The 17,881-nt window shown below is 40.1% G+C and overlaps 1 protein-coding gene across 1 annotated transcript in view; it reads right to left on the bottom strand.

The window, feature by feature from the left end:
* GPC4 (glypican 4) overlaps positions 1 to 17,881 on the bottom strand; it is a 112,718-nt gene that overhangs the window by 20,437 nt on the left and 74,400 nt on the right. The window contains exon 3 of the mRNA XM_048863255.2: positions 12,457 to 12,848. Coding sequence (XP_048719212.1) covers positions 12,457 to 12,848 — 392 coding nt within the window. The remainder of the gene's footprint in view (positions 1 to 12,456; positions 12,849 to 17,881) is intronic.

Here is a 17,881-nt window from a genome sequence, read left to right as displayed (position 1 = left end):
AAAGCATGGATATCCCCTCTTCTGAACACTCTCTTTGGATTCAGATGCTCCGTTCCAGAGCAAGGCTCAGAAAGACGGGATTCTGATACATGATTCTTAATAGTTTCATGTCAGAAGGAGAAGACTGAGATGATGCCGATCAGGACTTGGCTGTCTGTAGGCCCTGTATGTGATAAACATCTCCCCTGGTTAGAAATGCCAAGTCCCTGACCACCTGGAAAAGTTGCCAGATTTATCCTTGGCCGTGATAAATGGGGCATACTGAGGACCCTTCTGGCCTTACAAAATGGAGGCTGGGGTAGAAAGAAAGAAATGGTGCGCCACAAGGCCGCCTCTTCCATACCGGGGCTGCTGTCCCACTCCGCACGCCATAGCCATCTGCTGGGGGGGGGGGGGGGGGGGGAAATAGGTGGAGACAAGGTGGTAATGGGAACCTACACAGACAGACAAGCAATAACCTGGACATTAGGACATGGTGACCGACAGTGAGAGCCCCATACTTTCCTCGTCTTTTCAGCATGGTGGAAAATGTCTATCCCACTGCTTACACCTTCCCAGGGTGCATGAGGAGGGATATACATCCTCATGCATGCATATATAGCTTGTCTAGAGCATTTGTAGTTCTCATAACCCATAAGCATAGTTTAAAATACTCTTGCCTGAAAGAGTCTATTTTCTGGGTAGGTCTTTTAGTATATTTTAGTCTCTGAGCACTAACCTCCCTCTGCAAGGAGGAAATATTTCCTTTGTGGGGTAGGAGTGGGAGGTGGTGTATGCACACCTACAGGAATCCGCGCGGGTCTATAGCTATGTCGTCCATGCTGCAATCCTGGCAAGTGAACAGGGGAACTCAGCGCTGATGATTATCCCCCAGGCCGCACTCCATGAAGATGAGCGGAGGAACCAGGCCCTGAGGGTTACCTGCACTCCACAGATGCATATGTCTCGAACTAAACAGATTTTATCTTTCATGCTTCTCAGAGGAATCTCCTGAATCAGACTCTTCAGAAGACAAAAGTAAGGATCTTCAGAGAGCACGACACAATATTGCCAGGTGTTGGATGCGAAGCACAAACAGGGTTCTTCAGACACCTCTTCTGCACTTATGGACGACTGGTGGCCTGCAGGGGGACTGACTTGTCCCCACCCAGAAGACTTCCTCCTTCCACCCTTCTGAAACTTTGATGAAGGCCCAGATTTCACAAGGTATTTGGGAGGGTTCCGCACTAAGCGGTGCAAGGCTTAACTGATTCAGGGGCCTAAGTCATTTTCAAAAAGAATTTAGGCACTTCGAAGTCAAAATCCCATTGACTGTCAATATGATTTTGGCTTCCAAGTGCCTAAATCCCTTCTGAAAATAAGACTTAGACACTGTAGTGTTAATGCAGAAACCCCAAATACCTTATAAAATCCAGCCCTTCGTCTAATCTGGCAGAGCAGAATGCAAAGAGAGGTTGGCAGAAAAACAACAACTTGTTTTTGATGCTTCAAAATATCTAGACTTAAAGATTTAGCATGAGAAGACTATATTCCACAAGAAAGCTGTCTCTTAGGCAAGCAGCAGTGCCTCAAAGAAGAGCCAATTTATACCCTGGGAAGTGCTAGAGCAATAGGGAAGAACCAGATCAGATGATTTATGGTAGGAAAACTAAGAACAGACAACAGTAAAGGGGTAATCTGCTAGCCAGATGGTTTCTACTTCCATTAAAAAAAAAAAGTTATTCTGGGGGGAACCCAACTTCCCAAACCCAGAGATGGGGAACTTAAACATCACCAAGTTCAGTTTTTCGTTTGGCAAAAAATTCCTTGTTTCATTCCATTCAGGGGTAAGCACCAGTGCCATCTCACTGCCTGTCAAAGATCAGTTACTAGATATCATTAAGCCTCAAACCACCTTCAAGATTCATTTTATCTGTTTCAGTACCCACGCCTGAGAGTTCTTGCACTTCCCAATTCACCACTCGAGCGACATGTGGCTGCGATATGAATTTGACAGCCTCTCTCTCACACACTTCACTTGATCTCATATTTCTCTTGATGTTTCATCTGTTTGGTATTTGGTGGAGATTTGCACACAACTTTCCACTTTTGAGCAGAAGACTCAGTAGGATAGAAGTCAACACACTTGTGCATCCTTCCTTCCATATCTTCACAAACAGTAGGCCTGACTAATATAGAATGGAGGAGATCTGTTTAACTTGTGAAAACCAGCACAAAAACAATGCAATATTTAAACCCCAACCCATAGTGAACTCTATGGAAGTCATGACTAAGATATTACAGAACTATCAGATGAGAGATTGTTTTTAGAGTTGCCACGGTGGGGTGGGGCGGGGGCAGGGGGGAAAAGGGTAGAATCTGTCTATCCAAATTCTGGCATTTTACACTTTCAAAAGGTAAAGAAACAAGTAGGGATAATTTATAAGAGACTGTTAGGATGGAGATTTTAAATAATTACACCTCATTGCCACAACAACAAATGCTTAACTGCTGGGTATTGCTGCAATGAAAAGCTTATCAAACTGCTGGCAAAAGGCCAGAACCAAGTCCAGCCTAACAGTCCAGCCTATGGATCTGTCAATAGGATGTGCCAAATGCCGTTGTGGCAATTCTTCACAAGCTTTTAATGCTCACTCTGCAAGGCCAGGTGCAAGCCCCTAAAACACGACTGTATGTAACAGTAAACCCAGATATTCTGTGCCAGGTCTGTGTTTACCTTGGAAAGAAACTTCAGTTCATTCAAACTCTGCTCCAGAGTGACCCTCAAAACCAATAATCCCCTTTCTGATAAAACTGAGTCCCAAAGAAAGCTTTATTTGCTGAAGAGGATTTCCTTTAGTTGATCGGAGCTCAGGTGGTACATTGTGCTGCATACACTTTGTAAAAGCTGACAATAGGAGTCAATCCACTCCGGCCCTTTCCTTTATCCCAGGAAATTTATTTACTCTCTGTGGTGTTTCATGCCACAACAGCAACTTGTCGCACTGTGGTTTCAGCATGTAAATTACAATTTGTCCATGCCACTACACTTTATCAAACGTGAGGATTTAAAGTTAACACCAGATGTGTCTTGTCACCAATCTTAGCATTGGCCACAAGCTTGCTTCTTGCAAACTGATTCTCTCTCTCACTCACACACACACTTCACAAGTAAACAATTCTTCAACTACTCAAAAACATTTAATCTATTCTCTGTATCAGCACTAGAGTGGATAAATTAATGTTTGTTTTGCGCGGGGAGAGGGGGGGTTAAATTGATTTCTTTTTAAGACCACTAAAAAAAAGTGTTTAACTTTTGTTATTTATAGATTGCTAGTTTCTTTCCACTTTATAGTCTTAAATTGCTAAAGCAGGTATTTTGTATTTGCTTCTTTAATTTTATTGCCTAATTATTAGTGAAAGTTCTGATTTTACATGAAGATTTCTTCTGCTAAGAAGCTTCACATTAAAATGCTCACCTAGGCGGAAAAGACACAAGCATTAACACCCTTATTGTGAGAACACCACAACTCAAACACAAAGCGAATAGGCAAACAGCCCATGCTATATGTGTAACCAACACCACCTTCTGATAGATTGAGCTTCCACAAGTCAAGAAAGCTAAAATTCTTCAACTAGGCTATACCACTCCACCAGGGCTTGCAGTCTGAAGTCTTTGAGACTTGTGACCCTAAATCACTTTGATGCTTTTGAAAAATCTCACCCTTTGATGGCTAAATATGGGGTTAGCAACCTAACTTTATGGCCTGTGTTTTAAAAAAAGGGTCCCAATCTACATCACTTTGCCTTCTTTACACAGAAACAATTTTCTTTTGTACTGACCGTCATCACTTTTGTATTGACCTTCGTCACAATAAAGGTACAGTTCTAGTCCTGATGTTGCAAACACTTATGCATAGGCGTCACTTTAACACAAGTAATCCCCCTAGAATCAATCAAGTAGGTCACTTTACTCACATAATCTGATTAAGTGTTTGCAGGATTCAGACCCTATTTTTCAATATTTTGTTTTTTACCGATAGCAGTTTTGTAAAATTCATAAGACACCCTACCCATTGTAGCATTTTAAAAAACCAAACCACATTTATAATTCAGTTCATTATAAATTCTAATCTAAAATTTTAATTGCACAAATTTTCATATTGGATTTAGACAACTTCAGTCTGATTTAAGTCAACAATTTAAATCACTCCACTCTGTTAGTCACACTGAACCGCACCTTACTCAGCAAGTAGTCACAATGCAACTATTTGCAGAGTAAGATACTATTCAATAGCGAGTAAGAGTGGAAGAATCTGACCCTATACAAATCTGTAAGAAAGTTTAAAAAGACAGCGTAATATGAAGCAGGTTTTTAACAAATTCTCTTATCTGTTATTAACACCTCATTTTATAAAAATGACAGGATGTTAAAAACCTTTCCACAATAATGAGGATTGTTTTCTTTTTGGATTTCATTTAAACCTGTGCAGGAAGAATAGATTTGTCAGTTTAGTCTTCGATTGCTTCTCACAGAGCTGCCATTCTGGGGGCAGATACTGCAGGAGAACATTTAAAATCAAACATTTTAAAATAAATCCAATGAAAACATTTCACTTAATCTTCAGGGTTCCTCAACCAGCTCTTTTACAAAAACTAAATTTGGTCTCCCATTAAATTACGAACTACTCGGAGACAAGGGTTGGGAAAGTGAAACACCTTTCTCTACAAAATGAATAGCTGTTTTGTTTTTAAAAAAAAATCATGAAATTAAGTTATACAAACTCCAAACCCATGTTGTCTAAAGTAGAATCCAACAGCCATTACTTATGCAAGCAGGCAAAAAATAAGATGTTCTTCATTTTGTAGACAGGAATGTGGTTTCACTTTTACAATTTTTCCTTATCCCAGTGTGTAGCATATAGTGCCACTGTCCTGTCAAAAGTCGGTCCCAAAGTTAAATCCATTACGAAAGAGAAGATTGAGATGTTTTCATTTAAAAAAAAACAAAAAACACATTCCAGTAAAAGTATTTTGGAACTGAACCTTCCTTTGCACTATTTAACTAACACTACTGCCCCTGTTAGTACAAAAAGAAAAGGAGTACTTGTGGCACCTTAGAGACTAATAAATTTATTTGCGCATAAGCTTTCATGAGCTACTGCTCACTTCATCCTTTTTCTTTTTTTAAGTTACACTCACCAACATGTACATGACAGTTCAATACTGCACATCAGGCTCAATTCCCTACCTATAGGTTTCTATTTTCTATGCAGGCAGATGTCAAACTGACAGAGAGAAATAGCAGAACCCCTGAGATTCAACACATTATTTGTTCTACCCACCTAGTTTAGTATTATTTCATCCTATGTAAAGTAACACGCTACCTTAATAGACAGTTAGCTTGATATGCCTCCATCGTCTTAGCCTGCCTCACATAAAACTATAAAGTCAAGCCAAGGTATTTTGTGTTTAATGGTAATCATGTGATGTGAGCAAGTGAGGCTAGAAAATTTGATAGTGTGCATCCCCTCCACTCCCCGCTTTAATTTCTGGCAACTACTGACGGAACCCGAGAATCCATGTGAAAGCAGATCAGCGCTCATAACTCAGATTCAGAATACGAAGCAGATGCCATTTCAGCAAATGCTTCTGAACGGCTAGAAAAGGGAATCTCTCTACCGAGATGAAGTTATTCCATTAATGCTTTTGCAAACCTATAAGGAAAGCCAACCCCTACTTCTTGCACCACTAAAATAGAACGTCGCTGTTCTGAATGATGTTTTCTTCGACAACAGCAAAGCATTCTTTTAAATAAATACTTCCCCGCTTCTAATTACAATGACTAGACAATCTTCCCTTTTAATTTCATCATGAGCAATTAGTGCTTTCAAATATAATTCTGCTTTAGGGACAAAGCTTAACATTTGCCTCCCGTTTGCCCATTGGAAAGAGAAAACCTGGTCTGCAAAATATCCTCAGTACAAACATAAAAGCGCAAACTAAAGCAAGCCACGTACACGCAGACTCACGTGTAGCCTATTAAATCCGCAATGACTACTGCTACAACATACTTTGAAAGTTATGCCTTGCATGGTCCCTCAGATGGTCAATAGGGCTGGTACAAGAGGCACAGATGCGACCACATTCTTGGCAGGACCAGTCAGGGTCGTCTTTGATGTGGAGTCCTGCTTGGTATTGTTTTCTACATTGATGTTTGCCCTTGGCACACAAGATACAATGCCTCGTGCACGGCTGCCCTCCATTTCGCTTTGTTGCTTGCAACTTGCTCCATGGATGACATGACAATGACCTTGCATTGAGACCCTGCCCTTCACAACACTGGCAGATTTCTTCCAGTCCCTTCAGCTGGGTTTTCTGGAGCTCAGTTGCCCACGAAGTATCAGCTTTTGCTAGTCTCCTCTAAGCAGCCAAGTGACAAGGCCAGACCATTTAATTTCCATTGTGATTTAACGATGAAAGTTTGCTCAGAGATCTCAATGGCCAGTGTATGATTCTGTCTGTCAAGTCATCTGTCAGACTCATCTGGGGAGAATAAGCTTTGGACATACTCCCCATAATCCACAGCAGAATCCCAACCAAAGTTACTGGGAGAGCTGCACAGAGGAAGATACGACTGTTCAGTTCCTATTTACTCAGCACCTTTTGAGCACATTCAGCCTCACAAAGTGGGAAATACGGTCGCCTTTAGCAGCACTTTTATTTCTGCCTTTTCCCATCCTCCTTTCATGTGTCAATACCTGGCCCACCTTCAGCTGTCAGGAGGGAGAGGGGGAAAGTACCGCCAGCAAAATGGCTCTTTGGCGCCATATTCATTCCAAACTCTGCGTCTAGGGAGGTCAAAGGAGCAGCTGTCTCTCCAAGTGTAGCAAGTAACCTCCTAGTTAACGGATACCTCATTGTCAACCATGCAGTTTGTGACAGAGGAATTTGGAGAAAGAATCCAGCAGGCTGTCTACAATGCAAACGGCTAGCACTTTAACAACTATTTTAGATAGATGTTTTAAAGAAAATTTACTCCACCCTCCTCCTATACACTTCATTAATGTTATTGTTGCAAGTTACAAAGCCATTCCGCCAACAAAGCATTATGGGAGTTTCTTCTTCACTTATATTTCCTTGAACATATCAGCTGATGTCACAAGGTAGGCATGTCATTTAAAGAAACACTGCGCCCCTTCCATATATCGCATCTGGACTTCAAATTCTAATGCAATTTCTGGTGTAAAATTTTGACCTAAAGTTCTCTACCTACAAATTCAAACGGCTATGTTTTTAAAATAAAACAGACAGGATTTCCTAAGGGCTGAATAAGCCAGTTTCAAGCAACAAAATTGCTTTAATTGACATATAACTCTTGCTGCTCCAAGAGCACGTACATTTGCAGCTGAAACGTTATATGAGCACGTATTCTGTTTTCATAATTCACCACAAGCATTGGAAAGGTCGAATACCATGGTGGCAGGCAAATGCTGAAAAACTGATATATCAATGAAAATTTTCAGAGGGTTGCAGTCGCACCGCTCAGAAAAATACAGTTTACTGCGTCTGAACATTCAGATAAAAGACACTAAGGTACAACATTTGATCAGCCATTTCTCTTGTAAAACAAATACTGAGAAGCCAAACTAGCAAATTGCTAAATTGCTTCTGTGATTACCAAGTAAGGAGAAAAACATTTTTTCCACAGGTACAATATAAAGAAGAGATACTATAATTCACAAACCTGCCTCAGGATACCATGTCTTTATTGAAGCAACTTCCTAACTCATTTTGAATTCATTGTTAAAAAAGTAATGCAGAGGATGATAAGTTTATCGGATAGCTTGGATGAAACGTATGCAAGGGTATCACTCAAGTATCCTTTAAAAGGAATTACGACATATCCAACACATCAGTTCTTTTAAACTCTTCAGTTTTGTTTAAAGTTTACATTATATTTCTGAACGCCACACAGCTGTAGTGTCCCTATTTGTGAGACAACAGAGCAACTTTAAAACCTCACAGTGTAGCTCCATGGGGAATTCAGCTCTTCAACGCTCTGCAAATGATGATTTTGGTACCAACAGCTCATTCAGTTTTATCCTCGGGTCTCTAATACACCCTCATTTCTGACTCTCAGGCTCTAAAACCATTTTTTGTTTTTCAGTCTGTGGGTTAAACTGATCCCTCATCATGCCAGCGTGAACTCAAACCACAGTCACTGAATTCTCTCTGGCTAACTATCTATCTGTTCATTTGCACAGCGCATGTAACCACTGGTGAAGTGTTAAAATCCCTCGGTGCACTTTGCCTTTGAAGGTAACGTTGCACAAGCAAACTGGTAAATAAGCAAACTATCACGAACCATGCCAAGAAGAGTGGGATAATAGAAAGACGTTTAGTGCGACACTGAGTGTGTATGTACCATGTGTTATTAATTAAGGGAACATTTCTTAAGTTTATGAATTGCAAAATATCAAGTTCTAGTCCTCCTTAGTCACCCACTGCTCTGGCTTATATTTTTCCCGCTCTCCCCTTAAAAAAAACAAAAAAAACAGAAAAGCTGTCATGGTTAAGGCAGGAAATGTCAGTGTTTGGCAGCAATTTAACCCTGTTGATTTCAATGCTTGTCAAAGGCTCAATAATAACCGGCTCAATAATAGCCAAGTAATTGCACGATGGCCAGATTTTCCTCCCTCAGCTGCTAAAGGGGAATGAGGATAGAGAGGAACATTCCAGTCTTCAAGAGATGATCAAAAGATCAGAAGCCTAATTTTATAATTGTTAATAGCTAAACTGGTAAAAATCAACCGCAGAGTAAAACAGCTGCCTACGCCTACAGATGGCTTTTTTCCTCAGCTAATATTCTGTCTTGCTATTATTCAGAGCCTATTTAGGGAATTTTGTACTTTGGGCCCAGAGGATAAAATCCTCAGCAGCGACGCCCTCTGACTCTAGGGGAAGTATCAGCTGAATTTCCTACATACGGTTTGGAGATTTTATAGTTTCTCTCTTTAAATTGCACATGTAACATAAAGGAATGAAACATGCTCCTGTGAAAATGGACATCGTCACTATCATAGCTATAGTAGAACAGCAGTACATGGCTTTTCAAGGCATTCGGTTCAGGAAAAAAAGTTTTCACTAATTTTCTTTATTTGTAGCATTTTGGCTTCAAAAATTAATGTATTTGGCCCCTTCCAATGTTACCTCTTTTTCCCTCCCCACCCAAGACAATCACATTCCAAATTCATGTTTCTTCCTTAGAAAAGATGTGAAAATATATAGAGTATTTAAAAAGTAATCCAGTCCACAGTCCAGTAAAGGTCTCTCTGCTCTCATCTACAGCACTATGTGGCAGCGAAAACAGCTGGACTTCACAATGGTGATTTTCTCTCATTTGGAGAATTCTCAGCAAAACATTTTTCCAATGTATTGGTTACACAAAAAGAGCATAAAGACTGTATTAATTTTCACTACTCTGGCCGTTTTTGTTCAGCAAAAATAGAAGAGATTTAACCCTCAGGTATCAAGTTAATTTACATTATGAACAAATGCCCCATCTTCTCTTGAGTTAGTAAAACACGAGGCAAACAACAAAAGTTAATGGAGCAATTATATAGAGCCCAGTAATGTCGAATTAATCTATAAATAATGTGGAAAACAAAAACAAAAACCCACCAAGTGTTGTGAAAACATTTCTCAAAAATATTTTATTTCATAGTTTTCTACCACATATTGCAGAAACAAGTTATGTTTCCGCTGAAAAAAACCAAAATAGTATAGAAAGGTATTACACCTTGAATCGCTACAAGTAACTATACAACTTTGGAATTCAACTGTAAGGCATTCATCAGCATGGGCTGCTATCATTGGTTATGAAAGGAAATCTGCTGTAAAATTTACAATGGGAAATTCTAAAACGTAACCCAACGGTGATTCTCTGGAGAGAACTATTTTTGCAGCTGAATATTTTCCTGCTTAACCTTGTAAACTCAAGCAATTAATTCTAGAATTCAGTGCAATTCTATACTCAAGGAGCTTCAAAGGCAAAAATTCATGCTGCCACCTTGAGTTCATGAGTTTGATTCACAACAGATGCAGAAACTGTAGCCGTGGTTACACGGTGTTGAGTCACAAGACATTCCAATCAATTCTGATCAGATAGAATATAAAAGGTAAACAACATCTCTCACTCAGACACATTCACTGTCTATCAAGTCAGGGTGTGATCCTGAACTCCTTACCCAGATATACCACACTGGTTAGCTCATAGACTATAATGCCAATAGTCTTCACTATACAACATGGAAATTGCTCTCCATCATTTCCCCCATACCTAAATAATATTCAGAGTAAATTTAGTGACACTGAAAGATGCCAGAATGAAAGCAATTGAAACTTAAGCCCTTGGCCAACACAGCACACTCAGCAGACTTGTAAGCTTCCCCCATCCTACCTGGTCAACATCCCTTACTCTTGATCTGGAGTAGAGAAAGAACCTCAGTCTCCCGCTCCCATTCAATCCTTGGACTTTCCATTTGAAGTTATGGGAGGCCTTGAATAGTACTTTCCTACATGGACTCAAATAAATGAACGAATGTAATTTATCATCAACTGAGAAGTGTCTCCATATTGTAGTTATGTACAGCAAAGTACCAAGTCCATGAAAGAAAAGGAGTATGCCCTGGGGAAATTTATATATAGTATCAACCTTGTTGTAAAAACAGACACTTTCAAGCTGTCCAAATAAGTAAAACTGTGTAATTTATTTATAACCGCCCTCTGAAACTTGGAAAACAAGATGTTCCCTTACTAGCATTTTTTCCTCTCTCTCACACACACACAGGTTTATCAAAGGGTGGAATATATTTAAGGGAGTTTCCGTTGTTTGGTTTTTGCTTAAGAAAAAGGAGTTTAGAAGCAAATTCTAGGGTTGCTATATCTTAATATTGTCCTTCTAAGTAAAAGCGATTTGAATGATCACTTCCCTTACAGAATATGATTTGTATTGCAGCCAATATAATATTTGCACTTTTAAGCAAGTCTACAGGATATTTCAAGAGGCTTTTAAAAATTTCTGTCACTTGTAGCGTGATTCAAACTTGTCTACCTTGATTTGTATCTCAAATAGCTTTCAGTCTGGTTTAGCAGGCACTTTGTAAAAAAGTAGATGGGAAGAGAATTCCACTGTGTGATTAAGAGTTGATATTAGATTTTCCAGTCTCTGGGAAAAAATTTACATTTCATTTGAAATCACTGGTATTTGTTGTTATACACGCTCGCCTTACGAGGTTCCTCTAACAAGTCAGATTCAATAAAAAAGCACTCCAAAGTGTTTTATGTAAGGCGATGGAAGTAATCACCCAACTTGATTATCATACACATCGTAAGGAGAGTGATCACTTTAGATAAGCTATTACCAGCAGGAGAGTGGGGTGAGGGGAGGTATTTTTTCATGCTTTGTGTGTATAAAAAGATCTTCTACGCTTTCCACAGTATGCATCCGATGAAGTGAGCTGTAGCTCACGAAAGCTCATGCTCAAATAAATTGGTTAGTCTCTAAGGAGCCACAAGTACTCCTTTTCTTTTTGCAAATACAGACTAACATGGCTGTTACTCTGAAACCAATCATTGAACTGTTTTCATTTAACGTTTGAAAGTAATGCACAAATCTAATTTTAAAATTCTTATATAAGATATTCAAATAAGAGATTTGTTGAATTCCTTCAGAGATTGTACTCGAGGAGTTCAAAGTAACATATACATTGTTTGCACAGCATCTACCATAGTTGGGTCCTGGCCCATCACCAGGACTCTTAGGTGCTATCACAATATAAATTGCTAGTAGCGAAAGCCCGACTTTCACACAGTGAAGTCATGTGTGTAAAAATGCTTAAAACGGCTGAAATCTTAAAAGTTGAACTGGAACAGACCGCAAAACCCAGTGACAACTAAACCTGAGGATAATTTAAACAAAAAAAAGAGAGTTCTCAGCCATGCTGGTAGCAGTTTTGATCACTTCATACTAACTCAACAGACATTTTAGGCTTCAGAGTAATGTAAGGAGTGGTATTTCGGAAATCTTATTATACAAATAATTTTGTTTCAAGCAGTCATTTTAATTGCCACTTGTGCCTGTTAAATGGAATCGAAGTCAGGGGTTCAAAGGGAATACAAGAAGCTGACTGGATAACATCAGATATTTGAATTTGAATTACCAGGCAACAGACACTCTACTACCATGCAGCCAATATCCCTATAAAATGACACCATTCAACTCAGACTCATTCAGCCTCTGCCTTCCATTTCCAGACATGTAGGACCTGAGCTAGCAAAGTAGTTAAGCATGGGCTTAACTTCAAGTTCATGCCCAAGTGCTTTGCCGAACTGGGACCATTGTGAGCAATGTCACTCCAACACCTGCCAACCAGGCTCCACCTGGTAGGAGAGTAAGTATCAAACTTAGCTTACCGCAGTCACTTTGGTAACGACATCTCTTGCCACTGCCAGGCCTTGGGCAAAAGTGCGGGCAGCCACAAACGCTCGTGTCACTTGTAGTTTTAGTTTCCGCGGTACGTCTCCAAATGGCTTCAACTGCTCTGTGTACTTGCTCACGCATTCGAGGTATTCGTCGGTGAAATGGTACTGTGGGTTCACTAACCGAAACATACGTTCCAGGAGACGCGCCCAGAAGTCATTGAGCATCTCTTCCAGGTTTACATTTCCACCCACATAGTAGCGCTTCAGCTCTATGAAGAGATCCTTAAAAAGTTCAGAGTTTTGCATGTATAAACGACCATATGTCCGCAAAAACATGTCATTCAAGGATTTCTCTGCATTTTCAAGCAATTCTTTGAAGAATTCTGGAAAAAAGATAAATGAAAACATAGTAAACAATTTCAGGTTAATCGTTTTCACAGTTATACAAGCTTTTCAAATATTTCCTTCAATAATTCAACAATGACAGTAACACAAATTAAATTGAAAGCTAAGAGCTCTCACTGGAACATCACTTAAGTGCTGGAAGTTCTCCTTTAGAGGTACTCTTATTTTTTGTTCATATCTGATAAATGAAAAGGACAGATCCCAAGCCATGGATGACTGAAATCCCTTTCTATGCATAACTGAATAGCAAGAGAAAAAGCCAGCAAACTGGAAAAAGTTTCCTTTAAAAAGTTGTTTTGAAACATGGATCATCATGAAGCGTGTACACACACACACATAAAATGGATGTCCATAATAACTGGTTCTTACATTTCAGTATTGCTAACCCCAAATTTTTAAAAAATAAATAAATCACAAGTCAGGCTGCAAAAATAATGAGATTCTTTAAGTAAGGTTTTCTTAAACTAAATTCATTTGGGGCTCTTTCATTGCCTACTGATTCTGAGGTTGTAAGCTCTTTAAGGCCCAGATTTTGATTGTGGCTTTTACATGCTACCGTAATGCAAAAAATAATGCATTTACACAAGTTGGAATTGGCATAAGAGTTAAAGGCCACACCCTCTACGCTTACAAAGAGTGCCAGGGGATTTTTAACCACAGCAAATGGATAGGACCTTTTGTTTCATCTCATCCAAAAGCCAGCCTCTCCCGCAGTTCAGCGTCTCTAGGCAGCATATAGATCTACTGACTCAAAAGAGAGTGCATCATCCACTGAATCACCATAATCACTTCCTAGGTGTTCCGTACGGGCCTCTCATTCAAGTCCTGTTCAGGCCCGATATGGCTTAGCATGTGAGACATACCAGGATGCCTGTACTGCTGAACCCATTATTTAACCTTCGGAGAGCTTCAATTCTCTTCTTTTTTTTAACATACCAAACTCCGCACCATGGTATCCGAGAACGTAGAATTTGCTGTAAGCCTTACAGCGTGTGTTCTCTTTCCCAATTCTAACTTGGATTGAGTGGAGGGGTGCTCCTCACACTTAGTGACACGAACCTCAGAATGCATGGAGATGCCTCCATTTCACTTAAGATGAAGAGTTACATAAAAATATTCCACGCTATAAAATTTGTATATATGGCATATGGACTAATTACAACATACAACTATTGCGACCAACCAAAAGCAAATCTGTTCCTGCATAAGTGGCGAGACAGTTCTAAGAAAAGGAAAATATGGCATTTATTAGGTCTGATCAAAGAGTTACATCGTTGTTTGCCTCCAAAGTCTGAACAGGATATGTTGGGGGGAGTGAGGGGTGAAAATCTATTTGTTTTTGGCCATTATGGGACAATATTGCATTTTACATGGAGTCTATGATAATTTGATAGGGGTCCAAAATCTACTTTTCCTCTCCTTACTATGAGAACTGAGTAAAATGAAGACTCGGTGATATTTTACTCACCTGCCAAAAATAATTTTACTCGCCCCAAGCAAATGGGCAAAGGAGTTTGCAAAGTTGACGAAGAAAACCTCAAATCTCTACTAAAAATAGCTAAATATGGGACATGAGTTTGAATCCTAACTTCAAGATGGACTCTGGCTGCACTGACTTTTGCCCTAAACTCAAACCGTATCAAAGGGCACGTCTTCACTAGCCACGGCAGCACTTTAACCTGGCTGTGTAGTCGCTCGTGGCTGCTGGGAGAGAGCTCTCCAAGCGCTATAAAAAAAAAAAAAAAAACCACACACCTCGACAGCTCGATAGCTACCAGCCCTGGTGCACTGTCTACACTGCCACTTTACAGTGCTGAAACTTGAAGTGCTCAGAGGGGTGTTTCTTCACACCCGAGCCAGAAAGCTGCAGCGTGGACAAGGCCTTAGATACCTTTGGAACTCTTGGGTGTGCTTCAACCAGTTTCCCTTAATACTACATGTAAAAAGCAAAAGGAACCTTATTCTTTAACACACGCCACTGGATATTTGTAATACTGACCTATGCTTTTGGGTGACTCACATTCAATAAATAATTTTTAATAAAACACGCCTCTGCGTTTTAATCCCCAAAGGAGTCATGTTTAGAGCCAGAAAGTTGTTAGAAGGAGAAAAGAAAAAAAAAATCCTTTGGCCCGGTTTGAATTTAAACGCTGTTAAAATGTATCAAGTATGCTGAAGTTCAAATTTTAGTCTTCAAAGTGCTCCAGTACAAACAAAGACTAACACACAGAGAACATTTTCTGGGAAAACTGAAACATTCTTTGAGTTCCTTATTAGCAAAGTCATGGGGCTTGGTGGTTGACATAGCTGTATATAATGTAGCCTCTTAGGAGTACAAGAGAAATGATCCAGTGAAGAGGAGATTGATTTCAAAAACCCGACATGTCCTCTGTCCAATATCAGCAGGACTCTCTACTTTAGTTCCCATGACTGGCATTTCCTGTCTAGGAAGATTTTTCAGTTGAGTTTATACTATAGAGATTAGCTTGGTGGTGTATATTAATTTCTAATTCACTTAATCATTCTGAAAGCTTACTTCCTCCTTTCCTTCAGATTTTTTTCAGAGCCTTTAAAACCATCAGATAGGTTGTATATTCAAATGCGCTTGAACTGGGCACAGAGCTAACATTTATCAAGAAATACTTCAGAAAGGATTTGATTCTGAAATGACACTTTTGTTAAAAACCATTAAATGTTTCCAACTGTCAATCAAATGAGCATGTAGAGGATTGTTCCGAACCAGAAAAAAAAAACTTAAGTGATGAATTCATACCAACTTGGCCTATTTATTCTCCTGCTCAAACTCATTTTATTCCCCACACTCCAAATTGATACCGGGTTTCTTTAGAATTTTTTCAAGTCTTGTTTTGTCAGGGCATGTGGCAGTTCAGCTCCCTAGAAACATGCATGGATTTCCACTTGGGGGAGACTCTGTGAGATTTTGTTTCCAGCTATATCCATTAGCATGAGAAACGTAATCACAGTTAGCAACAAACGTCTGCATATTTGCAACCTTCCAAATAGTAACCTTCCCTTGGCCAAGAGAAAGGCGAAGAAGGGAAATGAGCATCCCAACACTAAAAGTAGTAAATTTCCAAATACCAACCAGTCCCATTGCTCAATGACTGCCTGAGTCTCTAGCAGATAACACAGGTACCATAGTCTATAGGTAGCACAAGACCATGGCCATGTCATTTCACCTCCCTAAAAAGTCCTCACGATCATCATCTTGGGATACACTCAGTGATCTCAAAACAAGATGACAGCTCTGGAAAAAAATGGCCTTGAGGGACCTATTGAAATTTCAACAGATACTTGGGATGCTAAGTTGCCCATGTAAAGTTAATGGACTCCCTCACAATTAAAAGGCATTAACAAGAAAAAAGATCAAAGCAACACATGTCATATATTAAGATATGTGAATCCCTGATTAAGTGGCTAGTCCTGCAAAACAAAGGGCTCTGCAGCCAAAAATAATAAATCCCAGGCATGCCGTAGTATCTGATTACATATATATTTAGAGTGCTGGTTGCACATTAGAAATTTGGGCAGCATAAGCTGGTTTAAAGGCATTGGGGCTCATATGAGCAGCTTTGATGACACTGGACTAGTTAGATATTAATCCTGCCTCTTGTAGAAACAAGCTATTCACTGATTAACAAACTACAACATAACCTAGAGTTAACCTTGCAACCTTGAGAAAAGAAATGGCAGGTTCCACTCTTCAATCTTGACTGTTTGCTCGGGAAAATAAATTACCACCTTTCGTTTGGGTTAGAAATTGACTTGTTCTCAAACAAAACCTAAATACAAAGGATTACTTTCTCATTTTACAGCATTGTAAACGCATGTTTTACAGCTGTGGTGCAAGCAATCCGTACTCATTAAATTATCACATTGACAGACTTCCTGTGAAATGCTGTCAAATGCAAACATTTTTCATGGAGAACAAATCATTCTTTGCTGCTCTCTCAGAAAGTCTGCTATTCAGTGAGATCTCGGGCTCTCTCTCTTTTTTTTCCCCCTGTAAATTAAATAAGAGTTTATCCCTCTCCACCTATAAACTGGCAAAAAAAAAAAAAAAAGTGCAATATTGGTGGGAATTTTAAAAGTGAAGAGGCAATGTCCCATTTTCTACCCAAGCTAACTGCTTCAAGGGGAGAGGAAGAGCAGAATTTTACATTGCAAACGCTTACATTACTCTGACAGTCTTTTTAAGGAATAAGCCCACATCCTGTCTCTGCAATCCAGGAGCTAGTTTGCCATCTCCTTGTGCTCTCAGGTACGTGCAATGCTTTGACAGATGACTGGATTTAACTCTGTTTTCAGTGAAGGGAGTTACCACTGCACTAGTGTGAACTGTGATTTGCACGTGTGCAGCTCGGAACAGAGGTGAGCTGCTCTTGTGAAAACAAGTTACATCAGTGCAACGCATCTACACTAGGGCTTAGCACCAGTGCAGCTGTATCAGTGGCTACAGCCCTAATGGAGACAAGACATTACTTTGAAACAGTTCTTTAGACGCAATCTCACTACAAACCGCGGTGGCTAGTTAGCCCGGGCAAGCGAGGTCCATTCCAACCCCGAATTCCCAAAAGCTACAAAAGACATTGTGCATGTTCTCTTTGATTTAACTGATAAATGTCTACAGAGCTCAGGACACGTGGTGATTTGATTTAAATGTCACAACTCACTCTCTCCGGCAGCGAAACACAGCGCCAGAAAGTTTGCAGAATGTAGCGCTGCGTGAGGCTCAAATCCTGGCATAGCGAATAGCGCCTCAAGAAGCTGCCTTGTTACCATGGCAATTGACCACGCACAAGAGTCTCTGAGGGTGTTGCTGAGGGAACCACGGCTCAGTGAGGCCACGGCAGGATTGCAGGAGTTAAGCCCAAGCTGCAGGGGGTAGGAATGGGGCCCGTGCCCTGTGCCTTCCCAGCCCCCTCCCTCGCTTGGCGGTGCCCTTGAGTGTGCGTCAGTAGCCACTGAGGAGGCCCAGGCCCAGTTCATG

The sequence above is a fragment of the Caretta caretta genome, chromosome 9 (genome assembly GCF_965140235.1).
Source record: "Caretta caretta isolate rCarCar2 chromosome 9, rCarCar1.hap1, whole genome shotgun sequence".
In the NCBI taxonomy this organism is placed as follows: Eukaryota; Metazoa; Chordata; order Testudines; family Cheloniidae; genus Caretta; species Caretta caretta.
Note: the sequence above shows the minus strand (reverse complement) of the source record. Positions and strands in the feature narration are given on the sequence as shown.